Here is a 25,053-nt window from a genome sequence, read left to right on the forward strand (position 1 = left end):
ACAAACTTGAAGACAATAAATCATCTTATGAAATAAAGAACATGGAAGTGAAAAATGAGGTATGATGTAGACTCATTTCTGCATTTCACTAGTGTTGGTTTAAGAACAGAAGCCTCCTGCTGAATAAATGTGCACACCCTAGGGATTGGTGTGGTGACCGTTGGGGCTCACTGAAAATGGTTTATGACCAGCCTTATTCCGAAAAGGGCTTTCGATGGCTTGTCTGTGTCAAACCACTTGGACTAGTGAGGGGAGTCCCTTCTTTGCATTCCCTGCACTCAGACGTTCTCTAGCCTCGTCAGCTATTTTGACCTTGATTCCAGCAAATAGTAGCCACAATATCATTGAAATATGTGCTTGTATGTAACTCACTTATGTGTTTTTTTCAAACCAGAGTGACTGTCCATTTGGAGTTACTAAAGAAATAGCCATTTCTGCTGATAAAATAATGTTTTCTGATTTGAGAAGTCTACAACTCATGAAAACCATGGAAATTAAGGTATTTGTTGTTTAATCTTTGTGGACAGAAATCCAAAGAACTATGGGTTTTATTTCCCTGTTTTCTATTTTGAATTCATGGTAGCTACAAAATTTAACCTGATGAAATTGATAGATTGCAACAACTATCTTTGATGCTTATTGTATCTTAGTAAAAGCTTTAAGAAATGCACATTTGCTTGTGTTGCAGTGAATTTTTACATCTTTCCTATCTTTGAAAGGGTACAGTTACTGAATTCAAAGACCCAAGTGACTTTTATGTGCAGTTATATTCTGCAGAAGTTTTAGAATATATGAACCAACTTTCTGCAAGCCTAAAGGAAACATATGCAAATACAGTGCATGAGGAGGATTATATTCCAGTTAAAGGGGAAGTTTGTGTTGCCAAGTACACTGTTGACCAGGTAACCTCTCTTGAAATGAATTATTTAATAAGATGTTTTAATTTACTTTGGTTGTATCAACTTGACACCAGAGCTTTTAATGATGCATTAGGTGGCTTAAAAGTGAGACTGGTCCGACTTCTGTTTTTCTTCCTCCGTCAGTCTTCCAGGCTCTGTTCGGTTGCTTGCTCCCTGCGCAAGGCCTCTCCAGCTCTGTTTATGGGCTCCTCGGTGCTGCTTCCAGGCTCATTGCTAGCCTTAGAGCTTGTGTTTATTTGTGTAGCTGAGGCACCAGGGTGTCATAGAGTCGACTGGGCGGGAATAGCTTGACAATATTTGTGTATAGCACAGTGGCCTACTTAAACAATTTTGGGCAAGATTACTAGAAAATTATGTTAACTTGTTAATTGAGTGCCCAGGAATAGAACAGTTAGCCTTTCCTTTGCATGTTCTATAAAGTGAGAATTTTTCAACCTAAGATTGTGAAATGCTACTAGACACTTTTCCAAAGAGGACATACAGATGGCCAGTAGACATATGGAAATGTGCTCAATGTCACTATTCATCAGAGAAATGCAAATTAAAACTACAATAAGGTGTTACCTCATACCTGCCATAATGGTTACCCTCAATAAATTAACAAACAAATGCTGGCGAGGATGTGGAGAAAAGGGAACCCTGGTACGCTGCTGGTAGGAATGAAAACTGGTACAGCCATTATGAAAAATTGTATGGAGTTTCCTCAAAAAATTAAATAAGGAATTGCCATATGACCCAGCAATCCCACTTCTGGGAATATATCCTAAGAACCCCAAAACACCAATCAGAAAGAATATATGCACCCCTATGTTCATAGCAGCGTTATTTACAACTAGAGGCCCAGTACACTTAATTTGTGCACAGGTAGGGTCCCTAGGCCTGGCCGGCAATCAGGGCCGATTTGCGGGGTGACTGGCGGGGTGATCGGGGAGCCCCCGCAGACACTACCTTGGCTGGCCTGGGGCTGCCTGCTCACCAGCCCTGCCGCCCGGGTCTGTGAGCTGGGGGCAGCTCCTGCGTTGAGCATCTGCCCCCTGGTGGTCAGTGTGCGTCATAGTGACCGGTCGTTTTGCCATTCGGTCAATTTGCATATTAGGCTTTTATTATATAGGATAGCTAAGATCTGGAAGTAGCCCAAGTGCCCATCAGTAGATGAGTGGATAAAAAAGCTGTGGCACATTTATACCATGGAATGCTATATGGCTGTAAAAAAGAAACTTCTATTATGACAGCATGGATGGACCTGAAGATTTATTATGCCAAGCAAAATAAGCCAACTAGGGAAAGACAAAATATCACATGATCTCGCTTATATGTAGAATCTAATGAACAAAATAAACTGATGAACAAAATAGGCCCAGATGCATGGAACAGACTGACAGATCTCATAGGGGAGGGAGATGGAGGAGACAGAAAGAGGTTAACCAAAGAACATCTATGTAGATATAGATATAGATATATATACATACATACATATATATACATATATATATATGTATATGTGTGTGTGTGTGTGTGTGTGTGTGTATATATGGCTAATATGCAAAGTGTCCCCTCTGGAGTTCCACTGGGAGACCAGGAGATCAATCGCTCGCTATGATGTGCACTGACCACCAGGGGGCAGCACGGAACAAAGGAAGGCCCCGGTTGGCAGCCAGAGGCCCTAATCGGCCCTGATCACTGGCCAGGACTAGGAACCCTACCTGTGCACGAATTCCATGCACCGGGCCTCTAGTATATGTATATAGGCATAGCCCATGGACACAGATAATAGTATGGGGAAGACCTGGGTGGGTTAGGGGCTGGGTGGAGGGGGCAAAGGAGAGGAAAATGGGGGACTTCTGTAATGCTGTCAATAACACATTAAAAAAAAAGATCATGAAATGCTTTTTTGAAGTAGAGTACCATTTTATTTCATTTCAGACCTGGAATAGAGTAATAATACAAGACATTGATATGCTACAGAAGAAGGCACAGGTCTTATATATTGATTATGGAAATGAAGAAATAATTCCATTAAACAGAATTCAGCAACTAAACAGACACATTGACTTGTTTCCTCCTTGTGTGAGTCTCTTCTGCTTTCTAAATTCCTAATAGTGGCCCAAAGGAGCTGTTTTTAATGTTTTGATAGATACACTATTTGCTTGTTCTGTTCTGCCGTGAGTGCCTGTTGGCACATCTTTTTCTACCTAGGTAAACATTCTTTGGTTTTCTTGGCTAAGTACTACCTTGGGTGAAAAACTGTTAGCATTTTTAGGCATTATCAATCTGTTCTTTAACAATAATCATTTTTATACTTATTACACTATTTGAAAGTGACTTGAATTGATATGTAATTGAGGGATAATTATTCTTTCCTCAACTCTCAAGCTTTAAGTCCCAAAAGTCAAAGCACTGTGAATAGGGTACCCAAAGAGAAAAATAATTACACATAAAATTGTTTATGTGGTTTGTACTCAAAGATTTTTGAAAAATTTTATGCATGAAAGCACATCTTTTTAAGCCTTCACATACTTAACTAGAGAAAATCATTTTCAAATACTGATTTTTTTTTTAGTAACTTGCACAAAATCTTTCAGGCCATAAAGTGCTTTGTGGCTGATGTTATCCCAGCAGAGGGGAATTGGAGCAATGATTGTATCAAAACTATTAAATCACTGTTAATGGAGCAGTTCTGCTCGGTAAAGATTGTCAACATCTTGAAAGAGGACGTGGTTACCTTTGCTGTGGATGTTATGCTACCAAGTTCAGGTAAGACCTGAATCTTCCTTTGTAAATGAGGTGTTTAATACGTTGTTTAGTCTCCACCTAATCCTCAGAGAAGAAAGAGAAACATGAAGTGAGGCCAAGTAAGCTCTGCTCTGGGGGCATTCAGACTGTGAATGAAGACGTGTCCTTGGCTCTGCTCTTGCAGTTGGCAGTGTGTCAGAGACATGGCACGAATCCACAGAACTGAGTGGATTAAAGGGTAGATGTAGACAGTCTGGGGGTGACGATATTGTCCTTTCAGTATAACCATGATAATATCTACTTCTGAGTTCTCCTTTATTGAGAAATTCAGAAATTTCTCTTACGAATGCATTCATTTTTATCATCATTACTTTTTCTTTGAACAACCTTCACAGAACTGTATTTTGTTAGTATTGAGACTGTAAGTACATAGTGTTCAGGTTGTGGAAATGAAAAACACTTTGGAATCCTGTTCTTTCATTCTGGCTTATATCTGTTTGAAAAGTGACTTCCTACAGTGTGCTTAAAATTGCCTCAGTTTCCACCCTGTTACTCCTCTACTTTTAGAGGCTCAGTATCGGTTGTTGACTTGGTAGAAAATGCAGTTAATCCTGTTGTGAAATTAAGTATAAAATCTATGTTTTGTTTCATTGGTATGTATGTTTCATATTATGACTTCAGCTTTTGGATATTATTTCAGAGAACTTGAAGTGCAGTCATACTTTGTGTCTGAGAAGAAGTCTTGTGTCTTAAATTCATTTTCCCCCATAAACAGTAGTCTTTCTAAGCATGCCAGTAAGGTGGTACTAAATGTTAATCAGAATTTTGAAGTGAAATTTTCATTAAATTTTCTGTCAAGTGATGATGGGAATTTTAAAGCTGAGCATTACTAAAACATACTTTGCACAAAGGAACTGAACTAGTAAGAAATATGCCAATGTGTATTAATAGCTATAATCTCTAAATCATGTAATTGTGACTCATGTTTTCTATTTATGCTTTGCCTTAATATTGAGTATTTAGCTCACTGTAGATCTGTTTTCTTAATCACTTAGGAAAACTCCTAGACGATGTGCTTGTAGAAATGGGATATGGCTTGATACCTAAGGGACAAAATTTTAAGAAGCAAAGTGCAGTTCAAAGTGAGTATACACATTAATAGTGAACAGTATGGTGACTTCTACTAAACATAAAAGCACAAATGTCACAGTGTCCGGTTCATGGAAATGCTAGCCCTTCTATAAACTTTATACGTGAAAGATGATAGTTTTTATTTAGTAATATATTATTTCTAATCTCAGTGTCCCCTGCCTAGTTTTCTTCCCTGTCTTTCAGATTAATCCTTGACATGATAATTATCAGAGACTACAAACATCTAAATATCATAACACTTTGTGTTAAGGTATTTTAGCTAACATTTCCTTAGTTCAATTTGCTTTTCTTCCTTATTTGGGTATTCCAGCAATAATAAACAGTGCTAAACCATTCTGTCCTAGTAGGATGGTGTTTCTCTTTACATTTTTACTTTTTGTTTACGTGTGTGTAGTTTTTGTCTAGTCTACAAGAAGTTTTGCTATGAGCATTTTATTTTCTCATTGCCTAGTCTTATGTGTTTCTTGTATTGTGCTTTTTCCTGTACTTTTCCTTTACCAATTCAGTCATATACCACATAACAACAGGGATATGTTCTGAGAAATGTGTCACTGGGTGATTTGGTCATTGTGCAAACATCATACAGTATACTTACACAAACCTAGGTGGTATAGCCTGCTACTGTAATAGTATGTGCTCTACTGGCAACTCAGAAGGTTTGTTTCCAGTAGCAGCACCATAAACTCATGAGTAGTGCATTACGCTATGTTACAACATCGCTAGGTGATAGGAATTTTCAACTTCCTATTGTAATCTTATGTCGGGACCTCTGTTATATATGTGGTCTGTAGCTGACTGAAGTGCCGGTAAGAAGTGCATGACTTGCCCTAACTGGTTTGGCTCAGTGGATAGATAGGTGGTATAGCCTGCTACTGTAATAGTATGTGCTCTACTGGCAAGGGCATGTACCTTGGTTGCGGGCACACTTCCCAGTGGGAGATGTGCAGGAGGCAGCTGATCGATGTTTCTCTCTCATTGATGTTTCTAACTCTCTATCCCTCTCCCTACCTCTGTTATATATGTGGTCTGTAGCTGACTGAAGTGCCGGTAAGAAGTGCATGACTGTACTGTAGATGAAAACACACTTCCTTGTCTCTGCTCATTCATCCAGAGGTGATCTCCAGATTAATGGTGCCATGATTAGATGCATCTTGTCACATAAACAAATTTAACTCATCCTTAAGTCTACCTTCTCCTTCACCTCCCATCTTTTGCTCTGATTGGTAGCCGAGTCTTTATTGGTTCTTCTTCCTAAGTGTTCTTTGTATGTTTTTTTTTCTTCCTTTTTCTATTACCACTTTTTTTAGTTCAGGAATTCTTAACATTCGAGATGATTTCAAAACCTTTTTTATTTTATCTTTTTGTTTCTGGTCTGTATTCTTACACTACTGCCTGTATGATATCCCTAAAACACAAATCTTGGTGTGATAACTCTGCTGAAAAGCTTTCAGTAGTTCTTTGCCATCTAGAGGAGAAAAACCAAACACTTCCTGGTCTAATAGTAGTCATGGTTGAAATCAGAAGGGTTGGTGATGTCTTAGGGATAGTGTGGAGTGAGGAAAAATAGGGAAGGGCCTACAACGTAAGTGAGGAGCTGTGCTGGGAAGGTGGGAAGAGCATGGGGAAATGTTGCCAGAGCAGCAGGGGGATAATGGTTTCTAGGAGGCAGTTATCAGTAACAGCTGATGCTGCAGAGGGGTCAAGTGGAAGGACCGGGAACCCTCAGAGCAACACCGGCTTTACTCCTGCACCGTGGAGGTGTGCAGAAGAGACACAGGCGATTATACAACAGCGTGAATGTGGAAGTGCAGGTGCAGTGGGAGCACCTGGGAGAGGCACCTGGTCCAGACTTGGCAGGAAATTATCGGGCTGCTGGAGGATTGGGGGTACTTTGAGGGGTGGGTCTGTGAGCAGCACGTATTAAGGTCTAGAGGTGTGGAAAGCATGATTAGACCTGAAAAACTGAAAATTTTGATTAGTGAAACCAAAAAGACTTACTTTTCTGTTTTCTGATCAGGTGAGCCTGAAGATGTTGGGAAAATGACAGCTGAAAACAAAATTGTTGTAGACAGAAGAGACTTAATCCCAAAAGTGTTAACTTTGAACGTAGGTGATGAGTTCTGTGGTGTGGTTTCCCACATTCAGACGCCAGAAGACTTTTTTTGTCAAAAACTACAAAGTGGACGTAAGTCACCTTTCTCAGTTTGGCTCTCAAGATAACTTCAAGAGATTCAGCAGGCAAAAGTGAAGCTAATGTGTAGAGTTGTATTTCTTTTGCTTAAGATGTGATCTGTGTTTACAGATAAGCTTGCTGAACTGCAGGCGTCCCTTAACGAGTACTGTGTTCAAGTGTCTCCACGCTCGGATTTTTACCCAACCATTGGTGACATCTGCTGTGCTCAGTTCTCGGGTAAGAGAGTGTGGTTAAATTTTTTACTTAAGTAAAATGCAGGTGAGAGAGAATTTTCAGTTTGCACTGGATGGCTCTATTTGAAACTTGAGCATTAAAGTACACCAAATATGTCCAGTTAAACTAAATCAAAGTGCGTAAAGGAAGAGGGCCGGGAATGGGGGGGAGGGGGAGAGAGTAGAGGAGGTTTTGATTGTTTTATCAGCCCTGCAGTTTTGGGAGACTGGTGCAGATCATTCTGTTTACATCAGACTGCGAATGTGGAACCTCCCAGGGTCATGAATTCTCCAGTTTTCTTTGGAAAAGCAAGAGGGCCTGGGAGTGCAGAGCTGTCACAGCACAGCCTCTCCAGCTGCACAGGTCTGGTCTTTGATAACTGCATTTCATTATTCTCGGAGAAGGGAGAGCCAGTGACCTCACAGAGCGAGAGGTCCAAGCCGGCCTCTAGGAAAATGATTGCTCGGTTAGTGGAGTCTGGTTGACTCATACCGCCAGGATTCTAAAATTAGCCCTGCTTGATGCCTAAGCCAGTGGTCCATGTATTGATCAAGACCTTGTGGATCCACATGACCAACATGTTCTTTGTCCTAATGAGCTAACTGTCTGCTGGGGAGACAAGGCATGGGTGGACATAAGTCATGACAGCAAACTGCATGAGTAGTCTAGTAAGGTAAGAAGAAAGGTGATACTGAGTAGTTGAAGGCTTCTGTTAAGCAAAGATAGCAAGCACTCATTGTTCAATAAAGCTCAATATTAAAATTTACAAGTGACCATTTCTAAATTTGGGAGGAAAAGTTTTTGTTTGCATCTACGTTGGAAAATCACTTGAGACTGAGTCTCCTTTTTTCAGAGGATGATCAGTGGTACCGTGCCTCTGTCTTGGCTTACGCCTCTGAAGACTCTGTGCTGGTCGGATATGTAGATTACGGAAACTTTGAAATCCTGAGTTTGAAAAGACTGTGCCCCATAACTCCGAAGTTGTTGGAATTGCCAATGCAAGCAATAAAGTGTGTGCTGGCAGGTATGAAATTGTTATGGTCCCCATATTTTTAAATGATTAAAACCTCAAGTAGGAGTATTAGAATTGAAATTAAACTACTGATAAGATAAAGGAACATGTTTAGACATAACTTATTTAGTGGAAAAATAATCCTTAATAGAACACTTAGGAAACACTATCTGTAATAAAACAAAACTTAATGTACCTGTGGTTATGAAATTGAGTGTTCTTTGCTATTTATGGAGCCTGCATTATTAATATCATAGAAGTCTATTAACTACATAAAGTAGAGTGAAACCCACTTATAAAAGCAATAAGAACATTACAGGTATGTGCTTAGAAATTGCTATGTATGTAATCTGTCCCAGAGGGCTTCTTTTCACGTCAATAATTGGCTTCTACACCTTCATGTATATGTACCCTAATTTAACTACTAACCAATTATAAGAATGCTACTTAACTATATTTTACAACCTGTCCGAGATCATTTACTTAAGATGGGTTGCAAGGTGTAGGTATATTGCTAACAGGTCCTTAGGAGGTGTTGGTGGGTGTGCTTCTTTTCCTGTTTGTGGTGGTTCTCCAGAAGGTGTTAAACTAGTGTACCCATCTGTCCGAAATGCAGAGGTAGTCAATGCCTTCATACCTGGGTGCACCAAATAGGTATTTCTGTGTTAGTTCATCTTGGCCAATTTTGGTGAGCTAAATTCATTACCAGTGAGGCTATTTTTTTGTAGGTTACATGGCTTTTATATTTTACTAGAGGCCCGGTGCCCGAATTCGTGCATGGGTGGGGTCCCTTGGGGTGGCCTGTGGGGATTGGGCCCAAACCGGCAGTCCAACACCGCCTGCCATTCCTGCCTGCCGCTCCCGCTCATCCCGGCCCCGCTGCGCCCAGTCAGTGGGAGAGGCTTGTGCCACCACAGTGGCGCTTGCCAACCATGAGCTCTGTGTCTGGCGCCCATCCCGAGGGGGATGGGAGAGGGTCCAGAACGTGATGGGCCCTCTGGGCAGGCAGTGGGATGCTCTTGCTGACTTGGGATCTGGATCCCTTCTGCTGCCACCAGTTGTTGGTAGCCACCTGGTGGCTGCTTTTATATCGTTTCTTCCTTGCGGAGCATCTAGGGAGGGGAAGTGGCCACAGTGCCCGAGGCCAACTTCCAGGAGGCCAGCAGTGGCACCGTCAGGATTGTGCTGGCAGGGCCAGTCCATCGGTACCTGGCCCGTTCTCTGGAGATTGGACCTGTAGGACTACTGAGGGAGGGAGTGTCTGCTGCCGGGCTGGTGGTCCACCCGGATGGGTCAGTCAGCTGAGCGTCTGCCCCCTGGTGGTCAGTGCGTATCAAAGCAACCGGTCAACTGGTCATTCAGTTGCTTAGGCTTTTACATATATATAGATGAACTAAGCACTATGTTGGGGTTGCCGTAAATGCTTCATATATGATGTAAGGGGGGACCAATGTTTTTTCCTGGATTGCTTATACTTTTGTTTATGATTTTCGTAGCAACCTTAAGACATAATTTACATATACCACAAAATTCACTATTTTAGGTATACAACTCAGTGATTTTTAGTAAACTTACCAAGTTGTATAATTATCACTGTAACCCTGCTTCAGAACATTTCCATCACCCAAATGAGATCTCTTGTGCCCGTTTATAGTTAATCCTTGCTCCCCAGGCAACCAGGAATCTGCTTTCTGTCTTTACAGATTTGCTTTTCTGGACATTTCGTATCAGTGGAATTATGTGTTGTTTTTTTACATAGAACTGTAGAAGGTTTTACAGGCGTTTTCTTTGTAATTTTGCCTTCATTTGCATGTTTAGAAAATCTTTCTGCTCAGATGGAACTTTTTGGTTCCAGTGTTTGTCACAGATTACTTAAGTGCACCTTTGTGGAAATTTGAAGCTGGATTTCTAAGTGCTTGCTGTAAGAAATATTTTAACATCCTTTAAAAAAAAATTCTTTGTTAGGAGTAAAGCCATCATTAGGAATTTGGACTCCAGAAGCTATTTGTCTGATGAAAAAGACTGTACAGAACACAATGATCACGGTGAAAGTGGTGGACAAGTTGGAGAACAGTTCCCTGGTGGAGCTTATTGATAAATCCATGACACCTCACATCAGTGTTACTGAAGTTCTCATAGATGCAGGCTTTGCTGCCCGGGAAAAGGGGATAGTGACAGAGAAGCTCATGAAGGAAGCCAATGGTAAGTAAAATGTCAGTCAGACAATGTTCAGGCTGGAGTTCAGATGGTTTCGTGAATATGTAGGTTTTCATATGTTCAAAAAGAATTATGTTACCCTGCCGGTGTGGCTCAGTGGCAGAGCGTATAACCATGAACTAAGAGGTCACCAGTTAGATTCCTGGTCAGGGCACATGCCTGGGTTGCAGGCTCGATCCCCAGGGGTTGTGCAGGGAGGCAGACAATTGTTGTTTCTCATCGATGTTTCTAGCACTATCCCTCTTCCTTTCTCTCTCTAAAATCAATACAGTAAAATATTAAAGAATTATGTTGAGTACTTGTTGTCTTTTAAATCAATCATTGATCTAAATACATGTAAGAGTTGTTTGGGAACTGAATATTTGTTGAAAGTTTTATGGGTCACTGGCCGCTGAAGGTCAGTCAGAAATGTGAATGAATTTGAAATGTGAAATGTACTGAGGGTAGTAATGGTTGATTGTAATACTGTCAACTTTCCTATGAATTCACTAAGAGAATCATTGAAAATTCAGTTCTTCCAAAGCAGATTTCTGAGACCATTTGGTTTTCTAAAATGTTCATTTATTTTCACAGCTCCCTTGGGTGTAGAAGCAAAAGTAAATCCATTGGTATGGACATGGGTTGCCCTTACTGTTGACCAAACAGTAGATGTTGTGGTCTGTGTGATACATAGTCCTGGAGAATTTTATTGTCATGTGCTTAAAGAGGACGGTAAGTTGACTCATTTATATTTTTTCACAGGTACATTCGTGTAGATAAGAACTCAAGATGAGTTTATTGAGTGATAAAAGTACTCTTTCCAAGAAGGGCCAAGTGGGTATTTGTACCTCCAAGAAAGATGTGGTTAAACGTAGTTGCCTTTTATTTCAATTTTAAGCCCTTATTTCTATTTCCAACATCTCTCCTTATATTAAATCAGTTTAGATTTCACAAAATGTCTCCTAAATTCAGTTTTGAAAATTAAATTTAATTGTTGGTTTCATTGAAATACAACATATATATAAGTGCACAAATAAGAGTGTGACATAAGTTATCACAAAGTCAAAACACTTGTATAACCAACATCTAGGCCAAGTAATAAAGTAGTGCCAGTAACCCAGAAGTTTCCTTCATGTCTTCCTATCACTACCGCTTCTCTCTTTCAAGAGTAAATACTAGCCTGCTTTCTACTAGCATAGATTGTTTTTTTCTGGTTTTGAACTTCATATAAATGGAATGATACAATATGCACTCTTTAGTGTTGGTTTTCTTTACATTGTTTTTTAAAACTGGCCATCATTTTTACATGTAACTGTGGCTTGCTTTTTTGTTGCTGCATAGTGTTCTACTGTATGAATATACTGCAGTTTATTATTTCTACTGTTGGATGTTGGGCTGTTTCTAGTTTTGAGCTATAAAATAATGTTGCTATGAATATTCTCAAATTTAGTGCACATGTGCATGCGTTTCCATTGATTATATTCCTAGGAATGAACTTATTAGCTATATCTTAGAGCAGCGGTCACCAACCTTTCGGACCTCATGGACCACCAGTGGTCCATGGACCACCGGTTGGTGACCGATGTCTTAAAGGTATGTATATTTTCAGCTTGGGTCAATGAAGGCTGAAAGTGAATATGACAGTTGTCAATTTAAGTGTTCTAGTTCAGCAGTCGCCAAAAGTTACAAAAGAGTATTAGTGGAGCCCTGGCAGGTAGCTCAGTCAGTTAGAGCACTGAACCAGTGAATGCATAAATAAGTGCCTTGTTAATCAGGGGTTTTCTCTCTCCCTCCCTCTCTCCCTTTCTCTCTCTAAAATTATTTTTTAAAAATATGTAGTGAAAAGTAAGTTTTCTATTTCCTCTTCTGAATTTTGTTGTTGTTGTTAATCCTGGCCCGAGGATATTTCTCCATTGATTTTTAGGGAGAGTGGAAGAGAGAAGGAAAGACTGAGAGAAACATCGAGGTGAGAAAAGCACACCTACCTATTGGTTGCCTCCTGCACGAGCTCCAACCAGGGCCTGGGCCAGGAGGAGCCTGCAACCAAGGTACCTGCCTTTGACCGGAATCAAACCCGGGACCCTTTGTTCTGCAGGCCGATGCCCTATCTACTGAGCCTAACTGTCTAGGGCTCAATTTTCTGAATACCTTTTCAGAAGTACATACTCTGTACATTTGCTTATGTAAGTGTACATATTCCTTTTATGTAGGCACAAATGGTAAAGTACTGTCTGTATATTATTTTTGCAGTTTGCTTCTCTCATTCTATCTTGGATATCAGTTCACATAGTGTTTTCTCTCTTCTTTTTCTAATACACTTTCTATTGTAGAATAATTGAGATTTACAGAAAAGCTGAAAAGATGGTACAGAGAGTTCCTGAGCACCCCTCACTGAGCTTCCTTTGTAGCGAACATCTTGTTGCTGTATACTGATAACAATGCCCTCGTCTTGTCACTGTGCTCAGTAAATCATTGGCATAGGGTTTACCGGGAAGATTAACTAAATAATGACTTAAAATTTGCCCAGTTGTTATTTTATTTTATTTTTTTAATATATAGGGTGTCCCAAAATTCATGCAGGAAGTAATTTTGATAGAAAACACAGGTTTATAATTAAAAATTGTAAATGTTGTATTGATTCATAAAGTATACAGTATAGGATTATGTATGGAATAGCACATCGGGTAAATGGCCTCCACGGCTTTGCTGGCACATACGCAAAGCCATGGTCTTCATTGTCCCTGCTCCTGGGCCATAATTGGTACTTGGTAATGCTTATCAAATTGAAGGGATTGAAATCAAAAGGCAACAGATATTAGAATCTGATTCAATAAACCAAGTAAAATTAGGCTTTTATTTTTTGTTGTTGTTGTTAATGCTCATGCAAAATTCAAATCTTGCGTGAATTTTGGGACACCCTATATATATTTTTATTGATATCAGAGAGGAAGAGAGGGAGAGAGAGAGAGAAACATCAATGATGAGAGAGAATCATTGATTGGCAAATTTGCCCAGTTTTTAATGAAAAGGGAAAAGCATTTGGTGTACTTAATAGTTGTTTGGGGATATACCTGAGATTATATGATTAAAACATTTTTTAGCTTTAAAGAAAAATCTATATTCTGCATTTTTTAAAAAATATTAAATGCCGCATGTGTATTGTATTTTCAGCTTTAAAGAAACTCAATGATTTGAACAAATCACTAGCAGAACTTTGCCAGCAGAAGTTGTCTAATGACTTTAAGGCAGAAATAGGGCAACCTTGTTGTGCCTTTTTTTCAGGTAAGTTGCAGTTGGTGCAATCTTGACTTTACCAGAACCTTTTGTTTCTTGACATTCAACCCCTTTTTTTTTAATTTAAATTTTTATTGACTGTATTGGGGTGACATTGTTTAATAAAATTATATGGGTTTTATCAACCCTTATTTTTGATGTATATTTTCTTTCTGATGTTTAAGCAAATATTTTTCACACTTGACATTAAGTGAATGCTTAAGATGTTTTTTCTTCTCTCTTTGACGAGGAGCTTTCAAATGATACTTTCATACTTAAACTTGGTTAAATGCTTTTCTTTCCAAAATTTCTGATAATACTAAAATAAATTAGATAATAGAAAACCTGTCCACTGTAGATTTATTGTTTTTTTTCTGGTCACCCTGTGCTTACTTATTTTGAAGATAACTTTAATGAGATATCTTAATTTCATTGCAAGACTTTTTCTATTCACTTTTTATATTGTTTTACCAAGTAACAATTAAAACAATCTGTCAGTAGTAGTGAGAGTATTTTAAGTCTTCCAGATTGACAGACATGCTTACATTTACCTTTACATTCTGATAATTTAAGGATAGGTGATGAATGAAATCTTTAACTTGCCAAACCGGTTTGGCTCAGTGGATAGAGCGTCGGCCTGCGGACTGAAGGGTCCCGGGTTCGATTCCGGTCAAGGGCATGTACCTTGGTTGCGGGCACATCCCCACTGGGGGGCGTGCAGGAGGCAGCTAATCGATCTCTCTCATCGATGTTTCTAATTCTCTATCCCTCTCCCTTCTTCTCTGTAAAAAATCAATAAAAATATATTTTTTTAAAAAAGAAATCTTTAACTTATATCAGATGTAAAAGTGTGGTGCTGTAAAAATTTTGGAGGTATTCTAAAAATTGATTTTGAGTATTCTTGTAGGAATCTGTGAATGAAAGCTACAGGCATCATCTGTGGAAGAGAGCAGGTTTATTATTTGCTAGACAAATGATGTCTTTTTCATGATACAACTTCCATGTTACAAACTTTATCTTAAATCTAGGTGATGGCAATTGGTATCGTGCTTTAGTCAAGGAAATTGTACCAAATGGAAACATTAAAGTACATTTTGTGGATTATGGAAACATTGGAGAAGTTACTGCAGATGAACTCCAAATGATCCCTTCTGAATTTTTAACACTTCCATTTCAAGGGATACAGTGTTGGTTAGTAGGTATGATGTAGAATAAGAAATTTTCTCTACTGTCTTCTAATACTTAGAGTGCATAAACATCTAAGTATTAATATCTATAATTTTAATATTTTGTGTAAGTTAGAATATCTTACTTTATAATATAAAATTTCAAAATGTATTTTTAAAGATACTGGCCAGACTGTCTGTCGATGTCAGAGTAGGGAAGCAGCTGCTTTTCTGTACTGTGTTGGGTGGGAAAATGGATGTCTTCTCATGAAGATACTTTGCTTCCAATAATTTATCCCAAAGAACTAATCCTGGAATTTTACAAAGTCCACCTACAAGGAAACTCATTCCACTGCTGTTAATAAAAGCAAATCAACCTAAATAATAAGAGAAGATGGGTTAAATGATGCTCCATACAGTGGGTAATGGTAGTGTCTGGTTCATGGGGTTGTTGTGAGGATTAAAGGAATGTTCAGAACAGGGCCTGGCACTCAGAGGTCCTATTTTACTGTTTGTTATTACATAGTCATTAAAAGGAGGTTAAATGTGTGATTGATAGAAGAATTGTTCACGATTTAAGTGAAGAAAACAGTTACAAGGAGATGCAGCAAAGCATTATAACTAGGAGGACGGACGCTAGGACCAGCTCTGCTCCCTACCAGCCGTGAGACCTCAAGCAAACTGTTTAAACTCTGCTCTCATTTCCTCCCATGCACAGTAACAGTACCTTCCTCAAAGAGATAAAAGTATAAAAAGCACTTAACAGTGCCTGGGCACTGTTATACCCATAATAGCTATTATTATTATAAAAAATTTATTTAAAAAAGAAATATGAGTATATATGTTCATGTGTGTATTTCCCTGAAAACTGTGGAAGGTTGGATACCAAAATGGTAACGGTGGTCTGTCTGGAAGCATAGATGCTTTTCTTTTGTTCTTTTGCTTATTTGTTTTCTTTCTACTTAATCTGTACTAACTATGTTTCAGATTATTGTTTTTAATTACCACATTTTATGTCAGTGTTTCTAAATATGTGGCCCCGAACCAGATGCAGCAACATGAGAACTTAAAAATGCAGATTCTCATTCCCCACTCAAGACCTACTACTAAATTGCAAACTCTTGGGTGGGGCCCCTAAATCTGTTTTAACGAGCCCTCTAGGTTATCCAGATGCACACTGAAGTTTGAGAATCACTGTTAAGAATAGGGTATAAGCCAAAATTAGCAAAGAAAAAAAATCTGTGGCTCAGTAGTTTAAAATGATATTTTAAAATATTAGAAAACTGTTCACAAAGGTGAATTATGTGGTTGACATCTTTTTAAAATTTTATTACCAGTATAATTGGTCACTCATCATTGTGTGTAACAGAATATAAAAATGGCTTCTAAAAGAAATAATAGCCCTAGCTGGTTTGGTTCAGTGGATAGATAGAGAGTCGGCCCGAGGACTGAAGGGTCCCAGGTTCGATTCTGGTCAAGGGCATATGCCTGGGTTGTGGGCTTGATCCCCAGTGTGGGGTTGTGCCAGAGGCAGCTGATCAATGATTCTCTCTCATCATTGATGTTTCTCTCTCTCTCTCTCTCTCTCCCCCTCTCCCTTCCTCTCTGAAATCAACAAAAAAATATTTTTTAACACTTGGAGTGCGGGAAACGAGTTAAGTCTGCTCGCGTGAATTGCGCGTACTCCGCGGGAGCCGTCTTTAACTCGGTTCATATAGATTTGCGGTGGAGTGCGGGAAACGTGTAAACTCGGGCCGATTGTAACTGCGTATTACCAAATATTTGTTTGTAATCCACCCTTTTGGTGGATGGAACAAAACCAAAAGACAGAGCCATCTTATATTTTGGTGGGAAATTCACCCGCACTCCAAGTGTTAAAAAGTTAAGAAATAACAATTCTATTTCTGCCTATTGGGAAAATGCCAGGTAAAGACACATTAGGAGGAAAGTAAGGAAAATATCCTGAGCAGTAAATTTGCAAATGCATTATTGGTAAATCAGATATGCAGGGTGTAGATACAGAATTGAGTATTGGAAAAAGATATTCAACATTGCTGACCTGAAGCAAAAATACAGCGTGGTATATACTAGTAAGCCTAACCAATGGACCCAGACTCCAGGCGGGGTGAGGGTGTGAGTGGGGGGCTGGGGGTGCAATGGGGGATAAGGACACGCATGTAATACCTTAATAAAGAAAAAAAATACAGCGTGGGCACAGAATTCTTCTTAATGCTGTTCTGCATATATTTGCCAGATATACAGCCTAGAAACAAACACTGGACTAAGGAAGCCATAGCAAAATTTCAGATGTGCGTTGCAGGGATAAAACTCCAAGCCCGAGTGGTTGAAATCTCTGAAAATGGAGTGGGACTTGAGCTCACCGATCTCTCCACTTGTTATCCCAGAATAATTAGTGATATTCTCATTGAGGAACATCTGGTTGTAAAAGCCAGTTCACCACAAAAAGACTTTACAACAAACAGACCTGTCAATAAGCATGATCTTCAGATTGAAACCCCAGGGCATCAAGGTAACATTTTTAAGCCATTTGTTTGTTATTTAAATTTGTGTTATCCTTTGTTTTCAAAGGCTGTGAAAAATTTTCTATTCTGAAGGATACAATTTTCCTGTAGAAATATGCTTTGTGGAGATAGATTAATAATAGGCTATCTATAATAATAAAAGCATAATATGCTAATTAGACCAGATGTCCTTCTGGACGTCCTTCCAGACAACCTTCCAGACGAAGCCGGGGCTACGAGGGAAGCCGTGCCTGCCGGCAGCCGGGGGAAGGAAGGCCTACTCTTGCACGAATTTCATGCATTGGGCCTCTAGTTGAAGTTAATTTAATATTAATTTATTGAAACATGATGGTTTTATTCAACCAACACTGTACTCATTTTTAATGTAGTTACTTATTAGGTAAACTTGCATCATACATTTGTGTATCCCTTAATGTTTGAATACATTTTACGAATGATACTAAATATACTACAGAAATGGAAATGTATTACAGAAACACAATACTACAGGAGTGCAGTGGTTCAAAGATTCTCATTACAGATTGGATTTTTTTATTTTTTTTGTAACACCCACAAAATCCCTCAAATTGAATAGATTGTTTTGTAAAAATACAGATATTATTTTGGGAATTTGGGAATGTTGATGAAAAAAAACTGAGTGAATAAACACATTACTAGGAAAGAATACTGAATTGGACCTGTTTCATGGAGACCTTTGTTTGGTATGTTTTCAGCCGTCTCTTTAGCTCAGCAGTGGAGGACAATAGAATTGCCAGTTGATAAAACTTTACAAGCCAGCATATTAGAAATCATAAACCCAAACTTATTTTATGCTCTGCCAAATGACATGCCGGGTAAGAAATTAAAATTTGAGACCCATTTATGCTAACCTTTTTAACTGTAAAATGAAAGTGCTTATCTGAAGTCATTAGGGAATGGGGAGAAGGAGGAGGGTAACAACTTTGTCTCAAGGTTTTACGGAAGAATTGATCTTATTAACACTTCAGGCAGATTCACGAATAAAAACACCAGTGTGGACATAAATAGAATGCCCTGCATTCAGCACCTGTTCAACCTAGTCTTAATAATCTACAGCTTTTTATAACAAAACAATGTCTTGATTACTGTATAACTTCTTGTTTAAATGCATTGTGTTCAGTTGTATTTATCAAGTTAATCTTCAACAGCCGTGTAAGAGAAATTTTTTTTTTTAATTCTCACCCGAGGATATTTTTTCCATTGATTTTTTTAGAGTGGAAGAGAGAGAAACAGAAACATTGTGTGAGAGAGACACATTGATTGGTTGCCTCTTGCTTGTGCCCCAACTGGGGCCCAGGATTGAACCTGCAACCAAGGTAATCAAACCTGTGACCCTTTGGTCAGCAGGCTGACACTCTAACCATTGAACCACACCGGCCAGGGCCATTTAAGAGAATTTGAAACAAAACTTTTTATATTCAAAGAGTACTTTGTCTTCTATTTATAATCATAGTGTTAGTATATCTTTAGAAACTTAGAGAACGGTTTAAATTGGACCTAATCATGAAAAAGAGTAGCATATAAGTATTTTTAATTTTCCTTTTTTGTTTCATGGAAGTTTACAATTAAGGCTTCTTGTCAGTGTTGTTTGAGTGTATCCTTGTAGTATAGAATGTGAGTTAGTGCAAGTTGGGTGGTGGCTATTCAAAATAATTTGCAGGTACTTAAAGGCTGAAGAAAATAAACGTTTGTTTCAAATTGTCAGACCTAGAATTGTGATAATACCAATAACTGCTTAAATTTATCTCTAATATTACAAATAATTATCCTTAATCTGTAGACTAGAAAGCAAGGGTTTAGGATTATTCAATCCTGATAACATATACTAGTAGTATGACAAATTGGAAGTATTTCTTTTATTAACTGGAGGCATACCTCAGAGATGATGCAGTTCAACTCCAGACCACTGCAATTAAGCAAATATTGCCCTAAAGCAAATCGCATGAATTTTGCTTCCCAATGCATATAAAAATATTTACACTCTACTGTAGTCTATTAAGTATTCAATAGCTTTATTTCTAAAAAGAAAATGTATATTTCTTTTTTTTAAAATATATTTTATTGATTTTTTACAGAGAGGAAAGGAGAGGAATAGAGAGTTAGAAACATCGATGAGAGAGAAACATCGATCGGCTGCCTCCTGCACACCCCCTACTGGGGATGTGTCCGCAACCAAGGTACATGCCCTTGACCGGAATCGAACCTGGGACCCTTCAGTCCGCAGGCCGACGCTCTATCCACTGAGCCAAACTGGTTAGGGCAAATGTATATTTCTTAATTGAAAAATACTTTATTGCTAAAAAAGTGCTGTCATCTGAGCCTTTAGCAAGTTGTAAGCTCTTTGCTGGTGGAGGGTCTTACCTTCAATTTGTAAAAAACACAATATCTGAAGCACTATAGAACCAGGTGTGCCTGTATAACACACTCACTGCAAAGCACACCAAACAATTGTAAAAATACAGCTGAATCGTTTTTCATAAGTGTGAACACCCTAGTATAGCAACCCCAAGCAAGACCTTAGTCTCCACAGGCTTCCTTCTTGCCCTCTCCCAGTACTGCATCCCTTCAGCACAAGATGACCAATAGGGTTTTATTTATTTTTAAAAAATAAATGTATATTTTAATACACACAGAGGTTTGGGGGGGTTATTAGATTTAACATTGTTTTGTATACTATATTTAATAATAGTATTGAAAATTTTTTCACAAAAGATTGTTTTTATATATTTTAGAAGATCAGGAAAAACTGTATGTATTGACAACTGAATTGTTAGTATATTGCAATGCTCAGACGAGGCAATCATCCTATAGACCGAGAGCGGGAGATGCGTGCTGCGCCAAATACACAAGTAAGATTCTTCTAGGGAAAATACTTTTCTGTTCTCTTTCACATGAGATGATATGGATCTTGTTACTTAAGATGCACATTTCACTTGATTAGGTAGAGAAATTAAAGAAAAGGTCATGGGTTTAATTCAAATATTGGGGTTATTCAGCTTTTCTGTTCCATAACCACAGTTATACTTAGGCAAGGGTATAGGTAGAGATTTACAAATCTGTCAGTACTTCTAGATAACCAGCTCTAGATAATAATACTCTGTATCAGCGGTTCTCAACTTGTGGGTCGAGAACAATGAAAATACATCCTGCATATCAGATATTTACATTACGATTCATAACAGTAGCAAAATTACAGTTATGAAGTAGCAACAAAAATAATTTTATGGTTGGGGGTCACCACAACATGAGGAACTGTATTAAAGGGTCGTGGCATTAGGAAAGTTGAGAACCACTGCGAGTCTATATGGTGGATCAATAGGTATTTATCAATTAAACTACATTAGACATGTATATAAGAAAAGTTAAAACGGAATCATTTGGGGGTCTGAAATAGATTTATTAAATTTACATTATTTCTAACGGGGAAAAATGATTCGGTTTTCGAACAAATCACTTCTCGAATAGCCTTCTGGAATGAATTAAGTTTGAGAAACTGTAAGTGATAATTTTTGGTTAGGTTAAATATTCTTTATTACTTTAGTAGTGTTGTATAAACACTATTCATAGGCTAGCCATGTGGTGTACTATAATTAGATTTCTATTTTGTAGTGCTTTTTGTTGTTACTGGTGTTCTCTATACTTTCATAATTACCTCCAGTTCTCTGCATTAATGTAAATTCAGTGAACACTTAATGTACTTTTATCAACTTTTATTGTATTAGAGGCATCTTTAAACTTCTGAACCACTCCTTTCTAGACTGCTTGCCCTCCAGACCTGAGCCATCATCCTGGAATTTTCCCTTCACCATCATGCTGGGAGTTGTTTCAACACCACCCACCCTTGTTTCTTTGATTTCTCCCCCACCCCACCTTGTTGGCTAGATCTCCCCCTCAGTCATCGGGATCCCTTGTTTTCGGAATCCCTTACTTTACTCTAATATTTGGGTATATTCTGTTCTCCAGAAGCTGATAAAAGGTACATGTAAGATGAATTTTAATTATCTCTCATGTTTGAAAAATTCCATTATGTTTTCAGGTGATGATCTCTGGTACCGCGCCATTGTTCTGGGGGTGTCGGAGGCCGAGGTGAAAGTGATCTATGCGGACTATGGAAACGTGGAAACTCTGCCCCTTTGCAGAGTGCAGCCGATCTCCGCCAACCACCTGGAACTTCCTTTCCAAATTATTAAATGTTCGTTCGAAGGTAGATAAGTCACTTTCCAATCTGGGTGTCTCTGGGTTGTTGCTTTTTCCTGTTTGTTCTAGAGCTCTAAGTCTGAATCAAATAGGTATTTCAAGTAACTGCCAAGATTTCTAAATATCAAGCAGAGTTTACAAAGAAATCTCCTATCTTTTATTCTTTCATTCTCACAAAAATGATATTCAGTTGGTCCATCTTTGTTTTACAGATGGTTTCATAGTGCCCAGGTTTAGAGGTTGTTTCGTCCTAGGTTGCAAAACTAGGAAGTGGCAGGGCCAGGATGAACGTGGGTCACCTGACCGCTCCTATGGGGGGTCTTCCTGCTGTGTCACCCTCTGTCTTTAGAGACATTCAGATGACACTGCGTATAATATTATCTGCATATTATCAACTCTTCTCTTGGAATTTGTATGAAGTGTGCTGAAGTATTACAGTCGACTTTTACTTACTCCCGATTTCTTTACCTGGAGGTACCCGCAGATAAGAACGTACTGATTGCCTCAGAGTCTGCTTTGGTTTTGACTCAGAGAGTCGGGAAACTGTTACTGTTTTTTCTCCCACATGAATATATGTCCAGGAAGGCAACCATTTGTCTGTTTGGGCCCTCCAGACCTAGATCAGTGCTTGACACACAACAGGGATCAACGAGTACCTAAGTTTTATTTTTTTTAATGCAGCAAATAGCAGTAGTACATCAAAGCATACATAAACCTAGCTAAAATCAGTGAGGCTTTGTCTTATTATCCTTAGATAATTTATCTAAATACTACCTTTTTAAATGGACTTAAGATTAACTCTAATATGTAATTTTTTTTCCAGGACTAATGGAATTGAATGGAAGCTGTTCTCAATTAGTAATAGAGCTACTAAAAAACTTCATGTTGAATCAGAATGTAACACTTTCTGTAAAAGGAATCACTAAGAATGTTCATACCGTGTCGGTTGAGAAAAGCTCTGAGAATGGCGCTGTCAGTCTAACTGATAAGCTGGTGATGTATGGTCTGGCAAGAGACATCACATCTAAAAAGCAAAATGCTCTAAATAAAGGTATTTTTTCCAAGTGTAATAACAAATGTAAGTGTAATGAAGAATCGCTGTCAATTTAGTTGAACTCATCTTTCCTTACTCCCCGTGGCCACATTCCCCTCCTCCTCCTCTGTGAGCCCAGTGGCAGGGCTCCAGGTCCTGACGCCGCCTCGAGGACCCCCTGGATGGAAGCAGGCTGCGCAGTCCAGACTGTCCTTAGACCAGGCTCAGCAGCATTGTCCCTGGAACTGATGCCAAGAACGTTAGAAATGTCGGGCATTCCAAGTTACTTCCAGTTAACTTTTGATCCTGGTGAAAGTGAAAAACATCCACATTTTTTAGATTGGATCTTATGATATTTCATAAGATGATGATTTGGCAGGCCTGCCCTCAGCCAAAAAGAGACATCCCCTATGAGAGGCAGAAGACCTAAAACCTTGGAGACATGGGCATTCGTTTGGTAAAATCCCTGGACACAGTAGAGATAGCATGGAAACCCAAACAAAAGGTTAATTGATCAAGTCTTTTGTAGTTGGAACCCATGACTGGGGAGGGGCATATGTTCAGACTTTAGGATTTTTGTTATTTATATTGCATGTATGTGACCTAATGACTTTTTGCATTTGCTTTTAGAAAAGACGAACAGGATGAATTGCTGCTGCTCAGAATTACAGAAACAAGTGGGTAAAGTTTTCTTTAAGTGAAATTATCCTTTTAACACTTTGAGAAATTAAATGCTACTATTTTTTTCACCCATAGGTTGAAAAACATGAACAGATTCTTCTCTTCCTCTTAAACAATCCAACCAATCAAAATAAATTTATTGAAATGAAAAAGTTGTTAGAAAGTTAAGTAAGTAAAATTTGCTGTTTTTGCCACCTCTGTAACCAGCAGTCGGACACCTGCAGTCCTGCTCTCAGGGCAGAGCTGCTGGAGTGAAAGCTCTCTGCGAGGCTGTGCTGTATTTTGTGAGCTAATGATCAGAGGCCTGGTTTACTGTTTTGGCTGTTTTCCTAAGTTTTATTGTGTAATCTTCCTTTGTCACTGCCAGTGGCACTGAGCCCAGGGGTGCGTGTTCAGGTTGCAGCAAACTTTCCTACTGTTGTTTGATTTTGGGGAGTGCTCATGTTGATATGTGGAGGGATTCGTAATAATTGCTGTGATGTAAAGCGTAGCCCGAAATGCTTTGTGTCTAGATGTGAGATCAACTCTCACTTGTGTGCATTGCTATAACAGTGTTTAGCCTTTAAAAAATCACACCAAAAAAAATACGTTTTTACTGATTTTTAGAGATAGAGGAAGGGAGAGAGATAGAGAGATAGAAACATTGATGAGAGAGAAACATCATTGATCTGCTGCCTCCTGCACACTCCTCACAGGGGATTGAGCCTGCACCCAGGCATATGCTGTGACCAGGAATCAAACCGGTGACTTCTTGGTTCCTAGGTCGATGCTCAACCACTGAGCTACACCGGCCGGGATGTTTAGCACTTTTTGTGAGGAAGTTCCAAGGGTTCAAGAATGGAAAATGGGCTGCACTGATTGTATATTGCATTTCAAAACAAAACATACTCTTTTCTTTTGGCTGTGGTGATTCTAGTGGTTAAAAGACAAAATTGGTGAGTTTTAAACAATAGTTCCCCTGCTGCTATTCCCTGTTACTATCTGGGATCCTTTGTTCTGAGATGGTCCTCAGAAATAACTTGTGATCAGTAAACAGCCAGTTGGAAGCTGTCCTTATCACTTAATTCAAAGAGATTAATTCCAGCCAAAAGCAAAGGATCTTTGACTATTTTAATGTGTGCACTCCTGTTGGTTGAAGTGTAGTTTATATCAGACCTTTTGCAAACAGCTTGGTCTTTGTGGGTCTCTGTGGGCGTGACAGTCCTCAAGTAGTTAACTGCTGGGCTCACACATTCTTTGTACTATTGTTTGTTTCTGTTTCTAAGAAAGTATAGCCAAGTTCTAAGGTAAATGTCATTAATGCAAGATCAACAGTTTGGATTCTTATGATTTATTTCCTTTACAAGTTTTGGGTTGTTTTTAACAAATGCTGACTTACAATTGCAATGACAACTTTCAGTGCTTTCTCATGCATTGAGTTGTAATACTGACTGCTTTTTGTGTACTTGGGTTTAAAATCATTATTGATACTTTTAATTTCATAGATTAAGGACATGCAAAGACACGAACTTCTGGAATTTAGTGCTAGTGCCAGTCAAGTTGATGAACTTGCATGTTCTGTTACTCTTTATCTGTGTAGTAGGCTTTTTTCTAAAGATTGTGGAAAGTGCTTACACACACACCTTCAGATGAAACCTGTATTTTCTGTTGTTTCTGAATAGATTGAAGACATTACTTAAAAAAAACAAAAAACAAAACAACAACCACTTGATTTAAAGCATA

General features: G+C 38.7%; 1 protein-coding gene across 1 annotated transcript; it reads left to right on the forward strand.

The window, feature by feature from the left end:
* The first annotated feature begins 657 nt into the window (after positions 1 to 657).
* Positions 658 to 23,532, forward strand: TDRD1 (tudor domain containing 1). The gene is made up of 15 exons (XM_023753331.1): positions 658 to 902; positions 3,503 to 3,674; positions 4,709 to 4,795; positions 6,823 to 6,990; positions 7,108 to 7,215; positions 10,190 to 10,426; positions 11,015 to 11,152; positions 13,592 to 13,702; positions 14,722 to 14,892; positions 17,114 to 17,389; positions 18,116 to 18,235; positions 20,153 to 20,269; positions 21,457 to 21,624; positions 23,281 to 23,327; positions 23,407 to 23,532. Exons 1-15 carry the CDS (start codon positions 792 to 794, stop codon positions 23,497 to 23,499), a joined length of 2,124 nt encoding a protein of 707 aa, XP_023609099.1. The 5' UTR covers positions 658 to 791; the 3' UTR covers positions 23,500 to 23,532.
* The last annotated feature ends 1,521 nt before the right edge of the window (positions 23,533 to 25,053 follow it).

This window comes from Myotis lucifugus, unplaced genomic scaffold, assembly GCF_000147115.1.
Source record: "Myotis lucifugus unplaced genomic scaffold, Myoluc2.0 scaffold_44, whole genome shotgun sequence".
NCBI lineage: Eukaryota > Metazoa > Chordata > Mammalia > Chiroptera > Vespertilionidae > Myotis > Myotis lucifugus.

Excerpts from the sequence above, each read along its gene's own strand:
- TDRD1 (XM_023753331.1), top strand. The coding sequence starts at position 792 with ATGAACCAACTTTCTGCAAGCCTAAAGGAAACATATGCAAATACAGTG. Across the intron at positions 4,796-6,822 it reads GAAGCAAAGTGCAGTTCAAA|GTGAGCCTGAAGATGTTGGG; the intron begins GTGAGTATACAC and ends TTTTCTGATCAG. Across the intron at positions 14,893-17,113 it reads GATACAGTGTTGGTTAGTAG|ATATACAGCCTAGAAACAAA; the intron begins GTATGATGTAGA and ends TATATTTGCCAG.